This window comes from Ctenopharyngodon idella, chromosome 15 (genome assembly GCF_019924925.1).
Source record: "Ctenopharyngodon idella isolate HZGC_01 chromosome 15, HZGC01, whole genome shotgun sequence".
NCBI lineage: Eukaryota > Metazoa > Chordata > Actinopteri > Cypriniformes > Xenocyprididae > Ctenopharyngodon > Ctenopharyngodon idella.
Window position 1 is genome coordinate 27,734,662 of NC_067234.1, and position 23,074 is coordinate 27,757,735.

The 23,074-nt window shown below is 36.8% G+C and overlaps 1 protein-coding gene across 2 annotated transcripts; it reads right to left on the reverse strand.

Moving 5' to 3' along the window:
• Positions 1–1,726: 1,726 nt before the first annotated feature.
• pipox (pipecolic acid oxidase) lies at positions 1,727–21,870 on the reverse strand. Of its 2 annotated transcripts, XM_051863309.1 has the most exons (9): positions 21,594–21,870; positions 21,196–21,344; positions 18,709–18,922; positions 15,029–15,211; positions 12,785–12,937; positions 11,391–11,540; positions 7,106–7,142; positions 6,710–6,785; positions 1,727–3,249 (listed from the first exon to the last, which is right to left on the reverse strand). In XM_051863309.1, the coding sequence occupies exons 1-8, from the start codon at positions 21,696–21,698 to the stop codon at positions 6,757–6,759; spliced, it is 1,020 nt and encodes a 339-aa protein (XP_051719269.1). In that variant the 5' UTR covers positions 21,699–21,870; the 3' UTR covers positions 1,727–3,249; positions 6,710–6,756. The 2 variants fall into 2 exon arrangements, with proteins under 2 accessions (XP_051719269.1, XP_051719268.1); XM_051863308.1 differs by lacking the exon at positions 7,106–7,142 and having other exon boundaries at positions 21,594–21,867.
• Positions 21,871–23,074: the final 1,204 nt, after the last annotated feature.

Below are 23,074 nucleotides of genomic sequence, written 5' to 3' on the forward strand. Positions count from 1 at the left end.
AACTTCATTTTGATTAATTTGAGTAAAAAGGTGTTTTATTTACCAAGAAAGTGGCTAGATGAAAACTACTATTTTCTGTTTCAAACTTTCACATAGCATCTTTTGGTTATAAAAACATTAAAAATTCAAATCTACATTTTGATTTTAAAAGGTTTATTATAAAAATGGGTTATTTTTTTTCCAAAATGCAATTAATCCATAAATATAAAAGTAATTTTTCATATTGAAAATACACAACAAAGTAAGTTGATACACATATATGACAGCCTCTGAACTTTGTCAATACTAGCTTAATCTTATATACAGGCATTTGACTAAAAATACATTCAGTCGTCGCTCCCAAAATGAATTCAATGAGTCATCTTGTTAAATGAATTATGTCTCCGTTTGTCATTACCGATTAAAGAGTATCTGGTACCACTGCACTGTTAAAATAAACACATTTGCCGAGTACATTGGTATTAAAAACGGCAATTTTAAAAAAAATTGCAATTTTAACCAAGGCTCCAGGACGTGTGAGGAGCCCGCGTTACCCTCATTTTCCGGTTTTATTTTGTAGAAACCATGGAAACACCAAAGACGCTTTAATATATTACATGTTTTAATAGACAAGGGAACAACTGTTTTGATATATTTATAGACAGAAAACTAATTATTGTTATATAGCTCAACACATTTGGTCTTATTGTTTAAATCTAATTTTCTTAATTTTTTGCGAGTACCATGCTTTACCATGCCTCACAACACTATTTTGTGAAGTAGCTAACATAGCATAATCAGATGCAGCTTTATTTTTAGTAACAGTAATACAGAATTTTCTCCATCATACAATATGTTTTAAAATAAATTGCATGCCATTTATCAACACAACCCATCCAGTATTTAATATGTTATTCTAAAATCGATCTAGCTTACTGCAGTGTGCAACAAGTGTCTCATAGCAGCCACCGAGCGAACGCACAGAGTAACGTTATAACATTTTCAACACACTCAAATGTATCTAATATGATAAACAGCGCTGTGTTACCTTATATTCATGACCGGAAAAGCGGAAGTGGCGACAGCGGCATAATAAAAGTTCCGCTGCTTGCCGCGTGTGTTGCGCAATCGCTCTAGCGGCCTCGTTCAGCTCCCACAACACTCTGCTTCATACTACAGTAACGTTAATAATCGCATCCATGAACAGGATTTCTTCCCGAGTCCTATCCCGATTATTTTCCACCGGCTGTGAGGTGAAGACCATATGACCCAAGATTCCGTGCTCAAACTTGGCATCATCAAGCTACGCCTTTGTTTTGAATAGGCCTCTAGCGACCTCTAGCAGACAGAAAATTCTACATATTGCACCTTTAATGGTGAAGACAGCCATTTAAAAATGGTTAATCATTACATATAAATAATCACATTTAGGTGTACACATAATCCATAATTTTTGCATTAAAAACAGCTTGATGAAGTGCTGGGGGATGAAGGGATGGGCATTCAGAGAAATCTTTAGTCGAGTCAGTGTTATTTTAGTGTAATTGAAATACTTAGTTTTTATTGATATTTTCAATTATTTTTTATTTTCCATTTTTAAAGTTTTAGTAATTGTGCTGTTTGACATTTTATTATTATTTTTTAAAATGTCTTGTTTTTTTCATTACAGTTTTAGTATTTTAGTTTTAGTACATCAAGTTAAACTGAATGAAAATGAGCAACGTTGAAATAAAAAATAAAAATGAAATTATTTCATTTAATGTTTATTTCGAGCAACAAAAATGTTTTTTTATGGTTTTAGTTAACTATGAGTCAAGTACACAAACACAGAAAACAAGTACAGTAATCGATTACTTTTTAATTTATATACATTTTTAATTGAGTATGACATTAATTGTATTCACAAACATTAAATCATTAATAATGGTTAAAAAACCCCAAACCCTACTCTTTTCAAAGTATTTAATTAGCAAAATACAAAATATGAACAAAAAAAATTAAGACTCACCCAGACCTTACATAGAAACCATTTAAAAAGCAGGCTATTGCTTAGGAACATAATTTTTGTCTGTATAAAGCCTATAGTATTTTTCATTTCATTTCACATGATCTTATGTTAAAATATGATGGTAGAAGTCAGCTTCTTAACCTGTTAACAAAAGGCAAAGGAAAATCTATTTGCAAAGTTGCAAAAGTGTTTTTTACCAGTTGAATACTTAAGCAGATCTTTAGTCTCATGTTAACTTGACACTGAACAATTAGAAAAATAGTGTATTTTGTACGCCACATTGGTGAACATGATCATGTGACATGTTCCTGGATCAACATTCCAATCAACCAATCAGATTTTACAGTTGATATCAAGTTTAGGCTTACAACTAGGGTTAGGTGCTTCTACATCAGTGTTATTCATCTATCATTTTCCTCTGATTTTAGGGGAAAGTTATAGTTAGGGTTAGGGATGTGGTTAGGACTTTGGGCCCTATCATTCAACTGGCGCAATGCAGCACCAGCCGCGATGCAAGTGTTTTTTGCTAGTTTCAGCCCAATGCAGTTATCACTTTCACGTCCTGCGCCATGTTGTTCAAATAGCAAATGCACTCGCGCCCATGGGCGTGCTGGTCTGAAAACGAGGTGTGTTCAGGCGCATTGTTGGTGCGTTACTATTTTGAGGCAACTGAAATAGACTACTCCATTGACCAACTGAAACCTGGTCTAAAGTCAATGGCGCAATATTTGTTTTGTTATTTAAAGAGTGCGTTAGTAATATGCGCCTATAGGCGGGTGTGCAACGTGCGTACACTCTGCTTATTACACACACAGGGCAGCAGCACGCGCAAACATGCCAAATATTAAAAATAATAGGATTACAATGTAAAAGAGTATTATTGTGTGAATAAAGATAAAAATTATTTGGTGGAATCCAGCTTGTCCTGTAGATGGTAAATGTTCGGACAGGAATGTTGTTCCAGGATCAACAAAATATGTCAACCAGGAACATGTCTTACTTGGCAAAATCACGGTGACCATGCCTCCTTACAGTGTTTTTGGTCATTGAATTAACATAGCACAGTTATTCAGACATTAACATTCTGTTTTATTATATGAAATGTAGTTTTGTCATTGTAGGGTCTTGGACTTAAAGTAGAGATCTGGCATGGGACTGGAAACGTTTAATACGAAAAGGTGAGAGGTCATGTGAGGGAACCTGCCCCATGGCCAATTGAGAGAGCACCTTCCCTATGATGGGGCCGAACTTGAAGCTATGGCCTGTGGAGAAAGAATGAGGGGGGGGAGGGGAAATCACATTTACTGAGAGGTGAATCATCATAGGATGGAGTTTACATTCATTCAATCCACTGGGGTAAAAGAACCTCACGGGAATGTACAACAGCCCTCTATAAATAGCCATTATCTGTCGTCAACTGTCTGACTCAGAAAGCCTTTGCATGAGAGAGCATAGAGAGAAAAAACCCCAATCATGCTGGCACCATCACACCTGCTGTCAGAGGACATTTATTCTTTGGGTGGGTTTTGGCAAAATGCTACAGAAAATTAAGAAAATATGTCTCTTTTATTGAAGAGAGTGGACTCTCAGAGGCTATTCATTACAGCATGGTTCTGTACATGTTACAAAGACAGCTTTAGTTTAAAATGAAAATTCTGTCATTATTACTCAGCCTCAAGTCATTCCATACACATCCGTCATTCAGAAATTTGGAATAATGTACACTACTGTTCAGAAGTTTAGGGTTGGTAAGATCTTTTTATATGAAGTCTCTTATGTTCTCCAAGGCTGCAGTTATTTTATTTGAAAAAATAAAGAAACAAAAAACAAAACAAAGTGGTAATATTGTGAAATATTACAACAATTTAAAATAATTGTTTTCTTTTTTAAATATATTTTAAAATGTAAGTTATTCCTTTGATGGCAAAGCTGAATTTTCAGCATCATTACTCCAGTCTTCAGTGTCACATGATCCTTTAGAAATCATTCTAATATGATGATTTGGTGCTCAAGAAACATTTATTATTATTATCAATGTTGAAAACAGTTGTGCTGCTTAATAATTTTGTGGAAACCGGATTACATTTTTTTTTTCAGGATTCTAAAATAAATAGATTATTTAAAAGAACAACATTTATTTGAAATAGAAATAATTTGTAACATAATAAATGTCTTTACTGTTACTTTTGATCAAGCTGATCAATCTGTCCTTCTTGAATAAAAGTATTTTTTTCCAAACTTTTGAATGATAGTGTACATGTCTAGGGCTGGACGATTATGGCCTAAAATCAAAACCTCGATTAATTGAACATTTTTACCTCGATTACGATTAATGAACGATTATTTTGTTTCTGTTTTTTGGTTGTTGTTTTTTTTTTTTTTTTGCCCTCATAGTTCACTGACAAGGTTTATACTGTAAATATGACTGACTATTAAAGGTGGAATATTTTTTCCTATTGAAAGAGTGATCTGACATAACAGCTCACTTTCAGAAGTTATTTTATCTATGGTTTGTAACATTTCTTTCAGATTTCTGCTTGTTGTAAATCAGATAAAGATAAATTAGTACAGTACCAGTAATGAGAGCGATTGTGTGTGAATTAGTCATATCGTCTCTCTATTAATTGTGAAGCTGCTGGCTGTAAATAGTTACTTTAAAAGTAGAAAAATATATACAATATATATATATATATACACAAGTTTTGAGTTTCAAAGCTACTTTAGTGATAAATCACAGGACAGCGCTAACAACTAGTTTCTGCTCCTCTGTGCGCACGTGCCACAATGCAGCTGCGCGAGCACCGTAGATCGAAATAATATACATCCAATTGTCTAAAATCGCTTGAATGTCCAAACTGGCAAACCTTAAAACAAATACAACTGACAAAGTTTAGTGAAGACACAAGGCTTACCGCTCGCGCGCCATCACTATGTGTTGAACCGGCGTTTCTTTTATGCCACTGACTGGATGGGGCAGAGTCACGTGGCTACACACGCGGTAGTATGTTTTTAAGGGGGAAGTATTAACAGGATTAAAAAAACGAAATAACTGGCATGGGAAAATTACGTCGGTTAGAAGTTCTGAATTTCGGTTTCGATTACTTTTCGATTAATCGTCCAGCCCTATACATGTCTCTATTTTCTATGCAATTACAATGAACAGAGACTTGGTGCTTTTGAGACTAAAAGAACTCAAAAGCACCATAAAAATATAATGAAGTGGTCCATATGAAATATGCACTGTAGTCTTCTGAAGCTATATGATAGTTTTGTGTGAGAAATAGACTGAAATTTAAGTTGTATTTATTGAAAATCCTGATCCATCCTAACACCCCTTTGCAAGATTATTATTATTATTATTATTCCCTTTGGGAGTAATAATAACAATAATGCTATCTGATTCATGAACAAATAGTTTAAGTGATTTGTGTAATTTTCTTTTTTAAAGAATCATCTGATTAGGTTCACAAAACTACCCATGAATCAAACTGATGCAATTCTCAAATTCAACTCATGAGTAAATGATTCAATTTCACATGGGAAAGAACAACCAGCACAATCTTTAGAATTTCTCCTTTGGTGCTCCACTGAAGAAGGAATACAGCTGAGTAAATGATGACAGAATTTTCATTTTTTGTAGGTGAACTATCCCTTTAAGAGCGAGACGGAGATGGAGCTGGGTAAGATGTTTAAAATGCACTGCATTCTTCTCCGACACTCTCAGCTCTTGCCTCTGCGGATTGGGTGGCTGTTTGAAGTCTGCAAGGCTGGTCTGTGAGTGGATATGGCTTTGACCGGCAGATGTGCGTGCGGAGGGTCTTCTGTTCTTGCTTAAACCCCACTGATGTGACTGGGTATCCATGGCAACCAGAGGGCCTTGAGCTCAGAGCCTGGCTTGAGACAAATTCTGAGTGGAAAGAAGGGCAACTTCCCACCCAAGCTCTATGGTCTGTGTGTTTGCCCCTGAAACGGATCCAATTCGCACCCTTCATTTTTTTCCAAGCCGCAAATACAACAGCTGCTCTGAGGGCAGGAGAGCAGCGGGAAGGCGAAACGCTGTCATTATGGCAGACAATAAAATGAGAAGAGGCAGGGAGAGGTTAATAGTGAGCATTCCTCTGCTCCTATCAGAGTTGTAATGTATTATTAAGGCAGAAGAATATATGTCATAAATCATTAGTGTGCGATGTGCCAGAGCAATGGGACGGTACCGGTACAGTGAGGCAGCCACACAATGCTTCCTGTGACACCTCCAGAGCAGCTCCTTTAACTGGGGACAATGCATCACAAGATGAATAGCTACAGTGCCACCACAATACTGCTCAGCTGTACTGTTTTTCTCTTCCTAACCCCTACTTCCCACCAAACGCCACTATCCGCGCCCCGTGCTGCTAACCAGTGCTTCTCTGAAGCGATTACCAGCAGAATTTAATTAGCCCCATAATTAGTCTAAGGAGGAGGTGATGTGAACAGATGGAACAAATGCCAGGTGAACCCTTTGGCCCCCTGAGAGGCGGGTTCGGGAGCACGCAGGAGCCTGGGGAGCCAGCAACCGCCTTTAATTAAACGATAAAAGACCCCCACACTGGGGGCTTCGCTTCCTGTCCTTCACCAGCGCCCTGTTCCATTCCCTCATTAAAAAGTTAAGACACCTCTCGGAGTCTGTGTGCCTGTGTTTTACAGGGACAGGAGTGTACAGAGTTCAATAGAGCTTGTACTGACCTGAGAATCCAGCACCGATGATGATGTTGCCGTAGGCTGGGTGGGAATCAAGGAGGAAATGGTGGTCTGGTGTGACCTACAAACAACGAAGCAGGGGAATGTTAAACATCAAGACTGGATTGTAATTATTTCTGCAAATATTTGACCTTTTCGTACTCTGAACATGCACAAGGCATGAATTATGAGCGCTGTTTGAACTGAACTTAAAAATAAGCTTAAGAGATAAGCCACTACATGCCTGAAATTGCTAATGAACAAATTGACTGAGGAGTGACAAAGAATTTTTTTTAAAGTTCTTCGTCGGGACATACAGTACACTACCGTTCAAAGGTTGCTTTGAAAGAAATTACAGGGTTAGTTCTCCCAAAAATGAAAATTCTGTCATTAATTACTCACCCTCATGTCGTTCCACACCCGTAAGACTTTCGTTCATCTACGGAAGACAAATTAAGATATTTTTGATGAAATCCGAGAGGTTTTTTTTTATCCTCAATAGAAAGCAACGAAAATACCACATTCAAGGTCCAGAAAAGTAGTAAAGACATTGTTAAATTAGTGAATGTGACTACAGTGGTTCAACCTTAATGTTATGAAGTGACGAGAATACTTTTTGTGCGCAAAAACAAAAATAACGACTTTATTCAACAAATTCATCTCTCCCCTGTCAGTCTCCTATGTAGTTGGCATAGACAACGCAGTTCAGCGCTTCCGTGTTTACGTCCAAACGCCGGCTCATTATTGGCCGGCTCCTGTGTCAGCATCACACGCATGCGTCGTGCTGCTCACATGAACAGCGTCTGCCAATACTGAGTCGGCATTCTGATGTAGAAACTGGAAGCGCTGCAACATAAATAGCGTTGGAGAGACAATTTTGTTGAATAAAAAGTCGCAAAAAGTATTCTCGATGCTGTAGTCACATGGACTATTTTAACAATGTCTTTACTACCTTTCTGGCCTTGAAAGGTGCAATGACGTTGCTGCCTACGTGTGGTTCAGATACCTCTCAGATTTCATCAAAAATATCTTAATTTGTGTTCTGAAGATGAACGAAGGTCTTACGAGTTTGAAATAAAATGAGGGTGAGTACATAATGACAGAAATTTCATTTTTGGGTGAACTAACCCTTTAATACTTTTATTCAGCAAGGACACATTAAATTGATCAAAAGTGATAGTAAAGACTTTTAAATTGATACAATGAAAAGGATTTCTATTCCAAACAAATTCAAATGTTCTTTTGAATTTTGTATTCATAAGAGTACATATCACGGTCTCCACAAAAATATCAATCAGCTCAACAGTTTTCAACACTGATAATAATAATAATAGAGTAAATGTTTCTAGTACACTAAATCAGCTTATTAGAATGATTTCTGAAGGATCATGCGACACTGAAGACTGGAGGAATGATTCTGAAAATTCAGCTTTGCCATCACAGGAATAAATTATATTTTAAAATACTTTCAAATAGAAAACTGATCTTTTAAAATTGTAATAATTTTCACAATATTGCTGTTTTTACTGTGTAAAATAAATGCAGCCTTGCAAAAGTTTTGTTTCTAAAGACTCTTTTTTCGCTTCATCCTAAACAAATGTCATTTCTGATTACAACAAACAGAGACTAGTTCAGCAGAAATGATTGTTTTGATTCATTTCGAGCCACTTGTGTATTTTTCCATTGAAGTATGAAAATAATCGATACTGTGGTTGACTGACTAAGATGTTGTTCTGTAGATTGTATCGAAGAAGACCGCACTGCGCAGCATGCTTCTAGGTAACTGCTTTATACGGTTCCACTCAGTTTCTTGCTTTAATACTGAACTTTATCTCTGTGTGCTCACCGGCGTTCTGTGGATCTCCTGACAGGGCAGTCAAGGGCAGTTTATAAAGGATTTAGGTTGTGTTGCATCATTGCTGTCCTTTTTTATGTTTGATGTGATTGTACCATGCATTTGTAAGCTGTGTTTGTATTATTTTTTCATTTCAGCCATCTGGATGGAAACTTTGCTTGGTCATGCAGAAGTTAAAAACTAAAAACCTGCTCAAAGAGAATTTACTTTTTTTTTTTCTTTTTTTTTTTGATGTACTGGCAGTGCTTGAAATGGGCCGGTACGGCACTTCTCTATTTTTACCTTTAGCGTACCACCAGTTTTCCTTACGTACTGGCACTTCTGACATGTTGCATATACGGAAGCCCACCACGCCCTCCCTTTTTTGAACTGAGCATCGGGAGTACCGGCACTTTTATTTTTCCACTTTAAGCACTGTGTACCGATGCGTTAAAGGCACAATATAATATCCAAAAACCACTAGAACAATGTTATGTATTTTGTTGACTTGTGTACTTCCATTATCCCAAATTTTTCCAACAATGTTTAAGTCCAGAGAAATCCGCAGTTTTAACCAGTGTAACAGTCCGTGTCATTGTGTCGCCTCTCAATGACGTCATATCAGTGTTACCCTCGAGTTTTACTTCCGTAGAAACCATGGAAATACCAAAGACGGTTTAATATATTATGCGTTTTATCAGACAGGTGAGCAACTGTTTAGATATCTTTAACGACAGAAAACTAATAGCTCAACACGGTTAGTCTTATTGTTTGAATTTCTTGATTTACCATGAGTAACAAGTTTTGTACCATGCCTCAGAGACAACACTATTTTGTGGGTAACATGGCATAATCAGAAAGAGCTTTATGTGTAGTAACAGCATTTTCTCTGCCATACAATATATTTTAAAATTAATTGCATGCCATTTAGCAACACAAGTCATCCAGCTTTTATTAATATGATATTCTAATATTGATCTAGCTTACTGCAATGTGTAAAAAATAATGTTATAACATAACTTTTAACACACTCAAATGTATTTTTAGTATGACTGATTGTTTTGACCAAGTAAAACGACGCTGCGTCACCTCACAATTTTAATTTGTCAAATATAGTGATGTATGATGTATGAGTGGTAATTCAGCACTTTGCACTGTTTCTTTAGAATGAAATAAAATAATGTGAATTTAAAGGAATCAAACGTAACTGAAAGTTCAAGTTCAGGGAAGGAGGAGGCAGGAACCGGCAAACGCTAAACATAACTTTAAATTTAGTCATAAAATAAACATAAACAGCAAAACGAAAGGAGCGGCAGCAGGTGACTGCAGCATACAAGCATAATAAAATCTCTGGAGCTCCTACATGGGACTCGAGACTGGTGTGTCGTGAAGGTGTCTTTCCAGCGACAATCATTGGTCGGTCCACACTGAATGTAAATCCACAAAATGATGCGACACAATCACGGCCAATCAAAACATCAACATTCCCACAGTTTTTTGAATTTCCAAGACTTTTCTAGAAGTTTGTGATGACTGATTCATTCATAATTTTAGAAAATTGGCAGTCTGATTTAATTTGGGATCCTTCCGAAGTGTGTAAAGAGACGCAAATGATCTATTTAAATGGGTTGTGTCAAAGCGAACGTTTGTCATGTTTGTCCGGGGCCTGTGGTTTGTTAAAGGGTTAGTTCACCCAAAAAGAAAATAATGTCATTTATTACTCACCCTCATGTCGTTCCACACCCGTAAGACCTTTATTCATCTTTGGAACACAAATTAAGATATTTTTTATTAAATTCGATGGCTCAGTGAGGCCTGCATTCAAAGCAACGACATTTCCTCTCTCAAGATCCATAAAGGTACTAAAAACATATTTAAAACAGTTCATGTGAGTTCAGTAGTTCTACCTTAATTTTATAAAGCAACGAGAATACTTTTTGTGCACCAAAAAAACAAAATAACAACTTTTCAACAATATAGTGATGGGCCGATTTCAAAACACTGCTTCGGAGCTTTGCGAATCGAATCAGTGAATGAAGGTCTTACAGGTGTGGAACAACATGAGGGTGAGAAATAAATGACAGTATTTTCATTTCTGGGTGAACTAACCCTTTAATGTAAAACCATTTTTCGATGTCTTGCTCAAGAGGCAGTCATATGCAAATGTATTCACCCATGTGACATCACATATCCAACAGAACAATTTTCGGAGCTTGGTTAAATAAATGCTTTGTTTATAATGAGGAGGGTGTTTTAAACTATGAAATTTGCAGAATGTTTTAATGTTACAAAGACCTCTCCCTTTTTTTTTTTTGATTTTGAATTCTCATGACCCCCTTAAAATGTTTTTTTTTTAATGATACTGTAATGAGAATGAAACTGTATTTCACAATACAATAATGAGAATGGGTTAAAATTAGCTAAATTGTACATTTTTGAAATGTCACTGTATTATGGCTGTGAGACATGGGCCTTAGAAAAAGAAATCAAGCAAAATATCCACAAAATATCCTGTCATGGTCATTTCTGATTAGGGCAAAAGTCTGATTTACATGAAAGAAATAACTTTAACCACTTTTCACCATGTCAGGTCGTGTCAGATTAAGACAGCATAATTCCAAGTGACTAGAAGTCCAGAACAAGAAAATCAATTTCAAACCCAAGTAGAACTGAAATAAATGGCTTGGTTCAATTCCAGCAACCGTTCAATCAAACGGCACGTCAGAATAAAATATGAGCCATGAATTCAAATATCTTTCTTCTCTCCTCAAACGAGAAAGAAGAAAGTTTGGTCTGGGACACACAGTGGCAGATCAGTGACAGCACCTAAGGACGAGCAATGAAGTGACTCACCGTGTACATGCAGCTCTCCACCACAGCAGGCACTGGCACCAGCCCAGGGAGACAGCGGGTGACGTAGCGCATGAGAATATCGATGTCCCCTCTATCCGTCTGTTTATCTCGCTCATCCGGTTCAGTCTCGCTGCCCATGTGGTAACACACCTGCTCAGACACATGCACGCACACTATGATCCATAAAGACAAACTGACCTATGATACATTACGGGTCTGTGATCCACTGCTCGGTATGCTTGGAGGAGCAGCAGATATACGTGCAGAAGCCAGGCTCCAGCGACTAGAGCAGACATAATGCATCTAACATGACACAGCCATCTGTGCTTTCCCATTCAGCCTTGCTAAGTGTGATGAGACTGAAGACTCCTGCTGGGCTCTCCCGCATGCTGAAACCGAGCCATTAGTACCGGGAGAACACGGACCAGAGGAGAGTGCTGCTTCCCTGCTTCTGTAAAAGCATCAAGGACTGTGCAACCATTCGGAGAGCTACAGAATCACTGATGTACTCGATCTCTGAAAGCTCTCTGAGTGGGGATGTGTATTGTATTGCTACATGAGGGAATTGTGGATTAATTAACAAAGGATGAAAACTATGGTGTTGAATCTATGCGGCTTTTTATGAGATGTGGGCGGTTACATTAACGCAGTGGTCTGTGGTACATATTGATATGGTGGTTTAGAATAGGCTATATTTACTGTTGCCAAGGAGAAGTGCTTTTTTAAATAATAATAATAAAAAAAAACATGGGGAAAAATAAAATAGGGGCTTTTAACTTGAGCGCCACATTTTTAGAACATTGTGTCACACATGAGAGACTGTAAAGGACATGAGACGTGAGTGCAATGGTCAAACACGTTCGTCTAGTACGTTTCCATAGAAAACAATGGAAAAGTAGTGCATTACAATGGAAAAATGCATTCTGTGTGAACGGCCCCTGAAGATGTGGTTTAAACTGTATTTTGACATTTTTGTCAATTTCTTTTAGTGAAACTTGGCATGGACAGGAACCAGGGTTATTTTTTTTTGTAATTTATATTTTATATATTTTTATATTTTTTATATTATATTATATTTCTATTTAGCTTTAATTTATTTTTATTTTAGTTTTAGTAATTTTAGTACTTCAACATAAACTTACATTTCTTAGAAATTTTGTCAGGTTCTTTAAGTTGTTCATGTCATATTTATATTTTATTTCAGCTTTATTTCACTGAATGGAATCTATTATTAATAGTTTTAGAATCTATTATTTTAGTTTTATAACAACACTGACAGGATCCGGAATGACGCAAGCCAGACTTCAATCTGAGTACCACAAGTTAGCTAACCAATTGACCATGGCTCCAACTAAACCTGTTCTTTTAAAAACAGCTACCCTCCAGTCACTCACCTTCATTAGTCCTGGATACTCATTGGACGGGAGGCCGTAAATGTCATATTCCCCTTCTTTCGGCTCCATCTGTATAAAACATGGAAAATGCTGGCCGACACTATAGGTACCTGGGATCTTCTCCTTCCAGTAGCATACGTTAATCTTTACAACCTGCACAGAAAGAAATTATCCAAATTAAAGATAAAAAACAGCATAGGAGCATGTTAATTAAACATTGATATTGAACTCACATCAGGGTAAATGTAATAAGGAGTAAGAAATCGGTAGCTCAGAATAGTCCAGCCTGTCTTCTCATTCAGAGACCATAAAAATTCACCAGTGCACAAATTCATTGCTCATATATTGTCGTGCTCACCCAAGCGCAGACTTTCAAGCCTGTGCTATCCTGAAAAATGCAATTCCAATTCTAGGTCCAATTCGGAGTTTAACTAACACAGAATACTTTTTCCATCACTTCTCTCATGGCGTGTGACACATAAGAGATCTCTGTGGACTGGAGACTCTGGGAGCTGTTTATAGAATTGGTAGGTGAATATAGGGTGGTTTCTGTACATTCACAAATAACTCACTTTTCATTCTGCCCAGGGGTGTAATCCAGATCAATCTATATGTGGCTGTGTGTGTTTCACAAGCTATGGCTGGTAGTCAATATGCTTTATATATTCCCACGCTCCCATTTTTCAGAACCTGTTTTCCAAACCCAGACATTTCACACTGATATATTGTTCCGTGATGCCTTGAAAGAAAGAAAGAAAGAAAGAAAGAAAGAAAGAAAGAAAGAATTTAAGTAAATGGATGGATGGATGGATGGATGGATGGAAGGAAGGAAAGAAAGAATGTAGGTGAGAAAAAATAAATGATGGATGGATGGAAGAAAGGAAGAAGGTGAATGAATGGATGGATTGAAAAAGTGAGTAATTGAGAGAACGAATAAATGAATGAACAGATGAAACAAAGGGGGTAAGTTGGTTAAGAAAGCAATATAAGAAATGAATGGACTTTTAATAATGTGATTAGGTGAATAATTGAAAGAAACAAAGAAATTATGTATGCGAGAAATATTTAATGGATGGACGGAAGAAAGAAGGTGAGAAAATGATGGGATGTAAAAAGTAAATGAAACAATGAATAAATGAACTGACAAAATAAAGAGGGTAACTAGGTGTAGAAAGAAACAAACAAATGGATGGATAGTTGAAAGATAATGTGATTAGTAGAGTAATTGAAAGAAAGAAAGAAAGAAAGAAAGAAAAATTATGTAGGTAAGAAAAATTAAATGGATGGATAGAAAAAGTGAATAAACGAGAGAATGAATGAATGAACAGATGAAATAAAGAGGGTAAGTAGGTGAAGAAAGAAATGGATGGATGGATGGATGGATGGATGGATGGATGGATGGATGGATGGAAATATAAATAATAATGTGATTAGGTGAGTAATTGGAAGAAAGAAAGAAAGAAATTATGTAGATGAGAAATATTTAATGAAATAATGGATGGATGGACAGTTGAAAGAAAGAAAGAAAGAAAGAAAGAAAGATTAGTAAATAAATGGAAGGATGGACAAAATAAAAGTAGGGAAAGAAAGAAAGAAAGAAAGAAAGAAAGAAAGAAAGAAAGAAAGAAAGAAAAAAAATGATTGGATAATGGGATGGAAAAAATAAATAAATGAAAGCATGAATGAATAAATTAATTTATTCAAAATAAAGAGGGTAAGTAGGTGAAGAAAGAAATAAAAAACAGATGGATAGATGATGGATGGATGGATGGATGAAAGATATGTGATTAGATGAGTAATTTAATAATTCATGGATGCATGAAAAATTAATGAAAGATGAATGGTTGGAATAAAGAAAGTAGGTGAGTAAATGAAAGAAAGAAAGAAAGAAAGAAAGATTAGTAAATAAATGGACGGATGGACAAAATAAAAGAAGGTAGGTGAGTAAAAGTAAGAAAGAAAGAAAAGTAAGTAGTTGAATGATTAAATAAGTGTAAAAGAAAGAAAGATTAGTAAATGGAAGGATGGACAAAATAAAAGTAGGGAAAAAAAGAGAAAGAAAGAAAGAAAGAAAGAAAGAAAGAAATATTAGTAAATGGACGATGGACAAAATAAAAATAGGTAGGTGAGTAAACGAAAGAACGAAAGAAAGAGAGAAAGAAAGTAGCTGAATGAATCAGTAAATGAATGAATAAAAGGGTAGGTAAATGAAAGATGACTGGATGTATATATGTATGTATATACTTTGAGCGGGAGCTGCAGTCCGGTGTGTGTCAGTAGTGCGTTTGCCCAGGGTCCGGCTGTGATCACCAGGTTTCTCCCTCTGTAGACTCCAGAGCCTGTGGTTACAGTGACCACGACACCAGGCGTAATGTCAATCACTTTCTCCCCGTCCTTTATCACACCTCCACTGGACTGAAAGAGCCTCTGAAAGAACACAAAGCGACAAACACCACATGCAGAAGCAGATTTAAATCACTTCAATCTGACTACAGTATGTTCAGCTTCTTCAAAACAGCTCATCTATAACAGAAAATCCTAATAAGAGCCGTGAGGAGAGCCTGGTTAAAATTTAACAGGGGCTGAGTTTGACACAGAGAGATGTCAACGGGGATCAGTTAAAACTGGAAAAAGCTGGTCAGATTCGGGCAACAGATAATAAAAGAGTTTCCTTAGTGAGAGCCAACAGGGAGCTTATCACCGCACTCTGTAGCTGCTGTAGGCAGAGCTTATTGAATCCAGAGAGGCATTGTGTATAAAAGTGCATGGCCATATTCCCTAGACAGGGTGTAAGGAGCCTTTAACAAGCAAGTTTGCAGCCATATCTTATCTTCGAGAGCTTTAAAAAGCACGGTGAAGGCGACTCTGAAGTACAGTTATGTACATAAAGAACATTTCTCAATGCCGTTCTGACAGTGAACATTTAGGAGTCTCATACACTAAAGAGATTTATTTTCACAGTACACTGTATTTCACACTACTTGAATTGCTTTAATGGAGCTGAACACTCTTATCTGGCAACAAAAATAACAATCTGAGTAATTATACCAGCATTTGTCATAAAAAGAGAATCTAATATGTCAAATAAAATATCTACACTTGATATTATACCCAAAACTCATATCATGTTATTCTTTTTCAGTCTGTATGCCTCTGCTACAGTGAGCTAAAACTGATCTAGTGGCTCCCATGAGGAGAAAATATCAGTTGATGCTTCTATGAGGATGTGATAAAACACAACCGTCCAAAGCGGGGTTTTGGAATGGTAGCAAATGTATTCATTTCGCATACATAATTAGATGAGCATCTGATAGCTTTGAGCTGCCAAGCTAAATATAAGATTGACGTGCGACATTCCAACAGCCTCCAAGAGATTTTTTTTTTTTTTTTTATAAATATTTTAATAATATGATTCACTAAAACAAGAAAAAAATCTCATTTTACACTACCGTTCAAAAGTCTGGGATCAGTAAGACTTTTATGCTTTTGATAGAAGATTTTTATGTGCATTAAGAATGAATTATTTAATTAAAAAATACAGTAAAAATGGTAATATAATGAAATATTCAAGGGTTAGTTCACCCAAAAATGAAAATTCTGTCATTAATTACTCCTCATGTCGTTCCACATCCGTAAGACCTTCATTCATCTTCGGAACACAAATTAAAGAGATAGTTCACCCAAAAATGAAAATTTGATGTTTTCTCTGCTTACCCCCAGGGCATCCAAGATGTAGGTGACTTTGTTTCTTCAGTAGAACACAAATGATGATTTTTAACTCCAACCGTTGCGGTCCGTCAGTCGTATTATGCATGTCAATGGGAACTCCATCTATAAGAGTCAAAAAAACACGCACAGACAAATCCAAATTAAACCCTGCGGCTCGTGACGGCACATTGATGTCCTAAGACACGAAACGATCGGTTTGTGTGAGAAACCGAACAGTATTTATATCATTTTTTACCTCTAATACACCACTATGTCCAACTGCCTTGAGCATCCGGTTGGTGAGGTCTGAATGCACTCTGATGCCGGAAGTGATCGCTCGCACTCATTGACATATACACGCGAGAGATCACTTCCGTCATCGGAGCGCGTTTTTAGATAAAAAATGATATAAATACTGTTCGGTTTCTCACACAAACCGATCATTTCGTGTCTTAGGACATCAATGTGTCGTCACGAGCCGCAGGGTTTAATTTGGATTTGTCTGTGCGTGTTTTTTTGACTCTTATAGATAAAGTTCCCATTGACATGCATAATACGACTGACAGACGGCAACGGTTGGAGATAAAAATCATCATTTGTGTTCTACTGAACAAAACAAAGTCACCTACATCTTGGATGCCCTGGGGGTAAGCAGATAAACATTAAATTTTCATTTTTGGGTGAACTATGCCTTTAAGATATTTTTAATAAAATCCGATGGCTCAGTGAGGCCTGCATTGACAGCAAGATAATTAACACTTTCAATGCCTAGAAAGCTACTAAAGACATATTTAAAACAGTTCATGTGACTACAGTGGCTCAACCTTAATGTTATGAAGTGACGAGAATACTTTTTGTGCGCCAAAAACAAAACCAAAATAACGACTTTATTCAACAATATCTCGTGATGGCTGATTTCAAAACACTGCTTCATTAAGCTTCGAAGCTTTACGAATCTTTTGTTTCGAATCAGTGGTTCGGAGCGTGTATTAAACTGCCAAAGTCACGTGATTTTAGTAAACGAAGCTTCGTTACATCATAAGTGTTTAGAAACTTCAATGGTTCACGTGACTTTGGGAGTTTGATACGCGCTCCGAACCACTATTTTGAAACAAAAGATTCGTAAAGCTTCGAAGCTTCATGACACAGTTTTGAAATCGTCCATCACTAGATATTGTTGAATAAAGTCGTTGTTTTGGTTTTTTTTGGCGCACAAAAAGTTTTCTCCTCGCTTCATTACATTAAGGTTTGAACCACTGTAGTCACATGAACTGTTTTAAATATGTCTTTAGTAGCTTTCTGGGCATCTGAAAGTGTAAATTAACTTGCTGTCAATGCAGGCCTCACTGAGCCATCGGATTTCATCAAAAATATCTTAATTTGTGTTCTGAAGATGAACGAAGGTCTTACGGGTGTAGAACGACATGAGGGTGATGACAGAATTTTCATTTGTGGGTGAACTAACCCTTTAATTTAAAATAACTGTTTTCTATTTTAATGTATTTTACTTTTTTTAATCTATGATAGGCAAAGCTGAATTTTCAGCAGCCATTACTCCAGTCTTCGATGTCACATGATCATTCTAATATGTTGATTTGGTGCTCAAGAAACATTTCTTATGATCAATATTGAAAACAGTTGTGTTGCTTAATATTTTTTTGTAAATCATAACGTATTGTTTCAGGATTCTTTGATGAATAGAAAGTTCAAAAGAGCAGAATTTATTTAAAATAAAAATCTTTTGTAACATTATAAATGTTTTACTGTCACTTTTGATCATCTTAAAGGGATAGTTCACCCAAAAATGAAAATTCTGTCATCATTTACTCACCCTCAAGTTGTTCCAAACTTGTATGAATTTCTTTCTGCTGCTGAACACATAAGAAGATATTTTGAAGAATTTTGGTAGCCAAACAGTTGACTTCCACAGTATGTTTTTTTTTCATACTATGTAAGTCAATGGGGTCCATCAACTGTTTCGTTACCCATATTCTTCAAAATATCTTCTTTTGTGTTCAGCAGAAGAAATAAATTCATACAGGTTTGGAACAACTTGAGGGTGAGTAAATGACAGAATTTTCATTTTTGGGTGAACTATCCCTTTAATGTGTGCTTTCTGATTAAAAGTATCAATTTCTTGTAAAAAAAAAAAAAAAAAAAAAAAAAAACCTTACGGACCCTAAACTTTTGTACAGTAGTGTATATGATCAGCTGACCTGTACAGCTCGGAGGGCTCTGTCCGCATACAGCACGCCGGCAAGGGTGTCCATCAGCGCTCCGTTCCCGTCGGTGAGATTCACATTAGGAATGTGCTGGCTGAACTCCTGCTTCTCCAAAACCACTGTGGGAATCTTGTGCCTTTGCATCGTGGCCTTTAGGCATGAGAAACCCTCGCCATTCTCTGGACCCATAACCAGCAGGCCTGTGCGCCTGCGAAGGGAAGTTCATAAGACGACTTACATGTCCATGTTGAACAGCTGCACCTTGATTTAGGTGGAAGTGCTTTGAGGCATGTGTAAATTGTGCAAAGTGCTTGTGATGCAGGTGTCTTAATGTGAGGAGTTATGGCACTATGGATGAGAGGTTGGGAACACAGGTTTTAAATCAACAATGTGTGATAGATGGTCGTGCTGTTTTCGGTGGATACTGTTTTTCAAGGCCTACTTCATCTGCCAGCCATCATGATGCATGGGCAGTGGGAGTTCACTGGTTCAAGTCATTCATCAGAGATTTTTATGACTGAATCCCCCACTGCGCGCGTGTGTGTTTGATTGGGTACGCTGAAAGAAGGACTCCATGTCACATTTATCAATGCCCATGTCCCTAATAGCAACAGGGGCGGGTCACATCATGGTGGGGCAAGATCTTTTCTGAGGTAAATTAGTGTTTCAAAGGTGTACCTTTACTTTGTCATTTTAATACATGCATAGAATTTCCTTACACAACCTAAAAATTGCCTACTGTTTTTAACTACCTAGGGGGTTCCATCTAATCCGGTCTAGGAACGTCTGTAATTGCAGCATCCTCATTTATTTTGACCTTCGTTGCACACTTTAACTAAAGCTAAATTTATCATTGTGCTGTCTGTCACAGCTTTATTATGAATTTTGACCTTCTTGGCAGCTCTCTGGGTAAAATAACAGTTGGTGGTTCAAGCTGGTAAGAGCATCTCATCTGATGATGTAAAAAGAAAATTAATCAAAAAGACGAGTCGGAACAGCAACTGTAACAGTGATCTTAACCTTAATTAATTAAATCTCTTAATTATATGCATAATATTGTAGTCTTTGGAAGCGCCCTAGGCAAAGTGGGGTTTTGCACAATATCAGCATAAATTCATATCATTTTGTGAGGACTTTGCACTGGTAACGGACAACATAAACTATGACACTGAATTCAATACAAACTATGAATAGGATTATTTATAATAAAGCATCTCTAAACTGTGTTTTAATTGGTCTGTTGTGTAATAATCGATAATAATCGATAATCTTCAGTAAAAACTACTGAATTTGATATGTACACCATTCAAAAGATTGGGGTTAGTAAGAGTTTATACTTTTATTCAGCAAGTGTCTGATTTCTATTTCATATATATATATATATATATATATTTTTTTTTTTTTCTATTCATCAATGAATTCTGAAAAAAGTACCACAGTTTGCACAACAGTTTTCAACACTGATAATAATGACAATAACCAAATTTTTGAAGGATCATGTGACAATGTAACATGGTTACTGAAAATTCAGCTTTGCCATCATAGGAATAAATTACATTTTAAAATATATTATTAACATAGAGAAGCACTATTTTATATTGTAATAATATTTCATAATATTACTGTTTTATTGTATTTTTGATCAAATAAATGCAGCCTTTGGTGAAAATAAGATACTTCTTTTAAAAAGATGAAAAAAAATCTTACTGACCCCAAAATGTTTGAATGATGGTGTACATTTCCATTATGGCTAATTAAGATAATGCATTAAGACAATGCTGATTGCCATTGTTGCCATATGCAATCAAAAAGAAAATCATTAATGCAAGCCACTTACTCAAAGAATTAATAAGGACTTATTGTCCAAAACCCCACTTTGCTTACGAGTGTTTTAAAATTTTTGGAAGGCACTGAACGTTTGCTCCAATGGGTTTTGTGACAGACGCATCCAGCATGAATGACTTTGCATAACCCCCCACATTTACACAACAGACACTCCCACCTTAGTGAATACTAATCCTGACCAAACCAGTGATAACAACTGCAACTCTTTTGGAAAGCAAGTGCCATCTAAGCAGTGCAAATATCTATATAAGAAGAAAAGAACAGAACAAATCCAGCATTCTTCAAAACCTTCCACACATTTTTGACTCCCTGCCCAGCAGTCTCTGAGATGCTCAAGGGCACAGGTGGCCTCTCATCAGGACCCATCCGTCAGAGAGCTGAGATGGATAGTGGCGACCGAAAGAGGAAGGCGACTGATTCTGCATCAAGGCTGAGTGGGCTTGATCCACTTGTGATCCATTACACCTCTTAGACACTGGAAAAGCAAGTGTGCCCCTCAGTCTGCGGATGATGCTTGTGGACTAGAATGAAAATGCCCCTTCAAAGTTATGATGAGGGCTATGACAAGTTTCGATGTATGTTGCATAGGGGATAGAAAATTTCATCATTCTTCCTTAGATGCTTACAAACATTCACCTGTACAGCTCAACACCTGCTTCTTTCTCAAGCTGAGCCCAGAGCTCATAGCTTTCCTGCATCATCTGTGTGTAGAAATCTTCCTCATAGGCTTTCCGTATGATCCTGGTCTGGCCATGAGAGCTCCCTCTGGAGTGGGGCAGAACAAACTGGGGAAAAGGGGGAATTCAAAGAACACTACAATACTACTGTATGTGCATTGCCTTGTTTTAATACTACTAATAAAACCATAACAGTCGAGTCCACGTGTTATATGCAAAAATTTTACAATTTTCTTACTGCTTTAGGTGAGTATTCTGCCTTGATAAGATAAAACAGGTAATTTTCTAACATTTGTTTTGTCATTTAGAATGAAGGGAATAAATCATAATAAGTCTGCAAATCATGCTGTAACCGACCTGCTCCAGCAGTAGAGTTTTCTGCTTGTTTTTGGCCAGCTGATAGGCAGTGCAGGACCCCTGGATTCCTGCGCCAATAACGATACAGTCGTACATTTCCGACATTTCCAGCTTTAGTTCTTTCTCGTGAGATTCTTCTGACACACAAACACGATAAAGTTGCCGTGACCTACTTTTCGTATTAGTTCAAAGTTCTCCGGTTTCACTTATGTAACCATGATCAGCTGAATGTACGAACCGCCTTCTGGGTTTATTGCACACAGAAGTTTTAGTTCTTTTTTTTCCCCGATCAGTTTGTTCAAAGAACCGGTGTACGTCATGACGTAATGACGCCCATTGCATCGAGAAGCGTCTTGATTGCATCGGGGCGTTAAGCGATTAAATTTTGGGGAAAATTCTACATTCACAAGAAGAAATGGTCAGGATCCAAGCCAAATTTCATTTATTTTCTCCAGGAGACCGAGGACTACATCATCGGTTTGGAGAACACAATATTTTTTTATTGATGTACACACTGGCATTTTGGTGTATAAAGATTTTGAATACTGTTGTATACAACGTTACAATAAAGCCACATGAATGAAAGCACATATTGATGTGTTTTATTAATAATGATATTTATTGTAATTTCAGTTTGTTGCAGCCATGCTTTAACTAATAAATAAATAAATAATTTAGAACCTAAATATAATTTTACATAATGCAAAAATGTATTTACTTTCTTGGCTAAAAATGTTTTTGCATGTTTTAATAAAATGCTATTTATTTAAACCATTACTGTTCTGTATGTTTGTTGAGTATCATAATCAAATATTTCCAGTAGCCTACGCGTTCATTCCAAGTTATCTTATTATCAGCTCCTCATTTGTCGTTCTCGGCTCTCGGCCAAAAAACAAAACAAAATAACGACTTATATAGTGATGGCCGATTTCAAAATACTGCTTCAGGAAGCTTCGGAGCATTTTGAATCAGCGTGTCGAATCATGATTCCGAGCGCCAAAGTCACATGATTTCAGCAGTTTGGCGGTTTGACACGCGATCCGAATCATGATTCAACACGCTGATTCATAACGCTCCGAAGCTTCATGAAGCAGTGTTTTGAAATCGGCCATCACTATATAAGTCGTTATTTATTTATTTTTTTGCCGCACCAAAAATATTCACGTCGCTTTATAATATTAATATTGAACCACTGTACTCACATGAACCGATTTAAATATGTTTTTAGTACATTAATGGATCTTGAGAGAGGAAATGTCTTTGCTGGCTATGGAGGCCTCCCTGAGCCATCGGATTTCAACAAAAATATCTTAATTTGCGTTCCGAAGATTAACGAAGGACTTACGGGTGTGGAACGCCATGAGGGTGAGTAATTAATTACAGAATTTTCATTTTTGGGTGAACTAACCCTTTAATCAAACCGAGGGAGGCGCCGTTACAGATATGCTTGTTGCACCTGCTGTGATTCGTTATAAGGATGT

Coding starts and splice junctions, on each gene's coding strand:
- pipox (XM_051863308.1), bottom strand. CDS start 21,698: ATGTCGGAAATGTACGACTGTATCGTTATTGGCGCAGGAATCCAGGGG. Junction 11,541..12,784: donor AGTATCCAGGACTAATGAAG/GTGAGTGACTGG, acceptor GTGTCTGAGCAG/GTGTGTTACCACATGGGCAG. Junction 6,786..11,390: donor TGGAGAGCTGCATGTACACG/GTGAGTCACTTC, acceptor CGTTGTTTGTAG/GTCACACCAGACCACCATTT.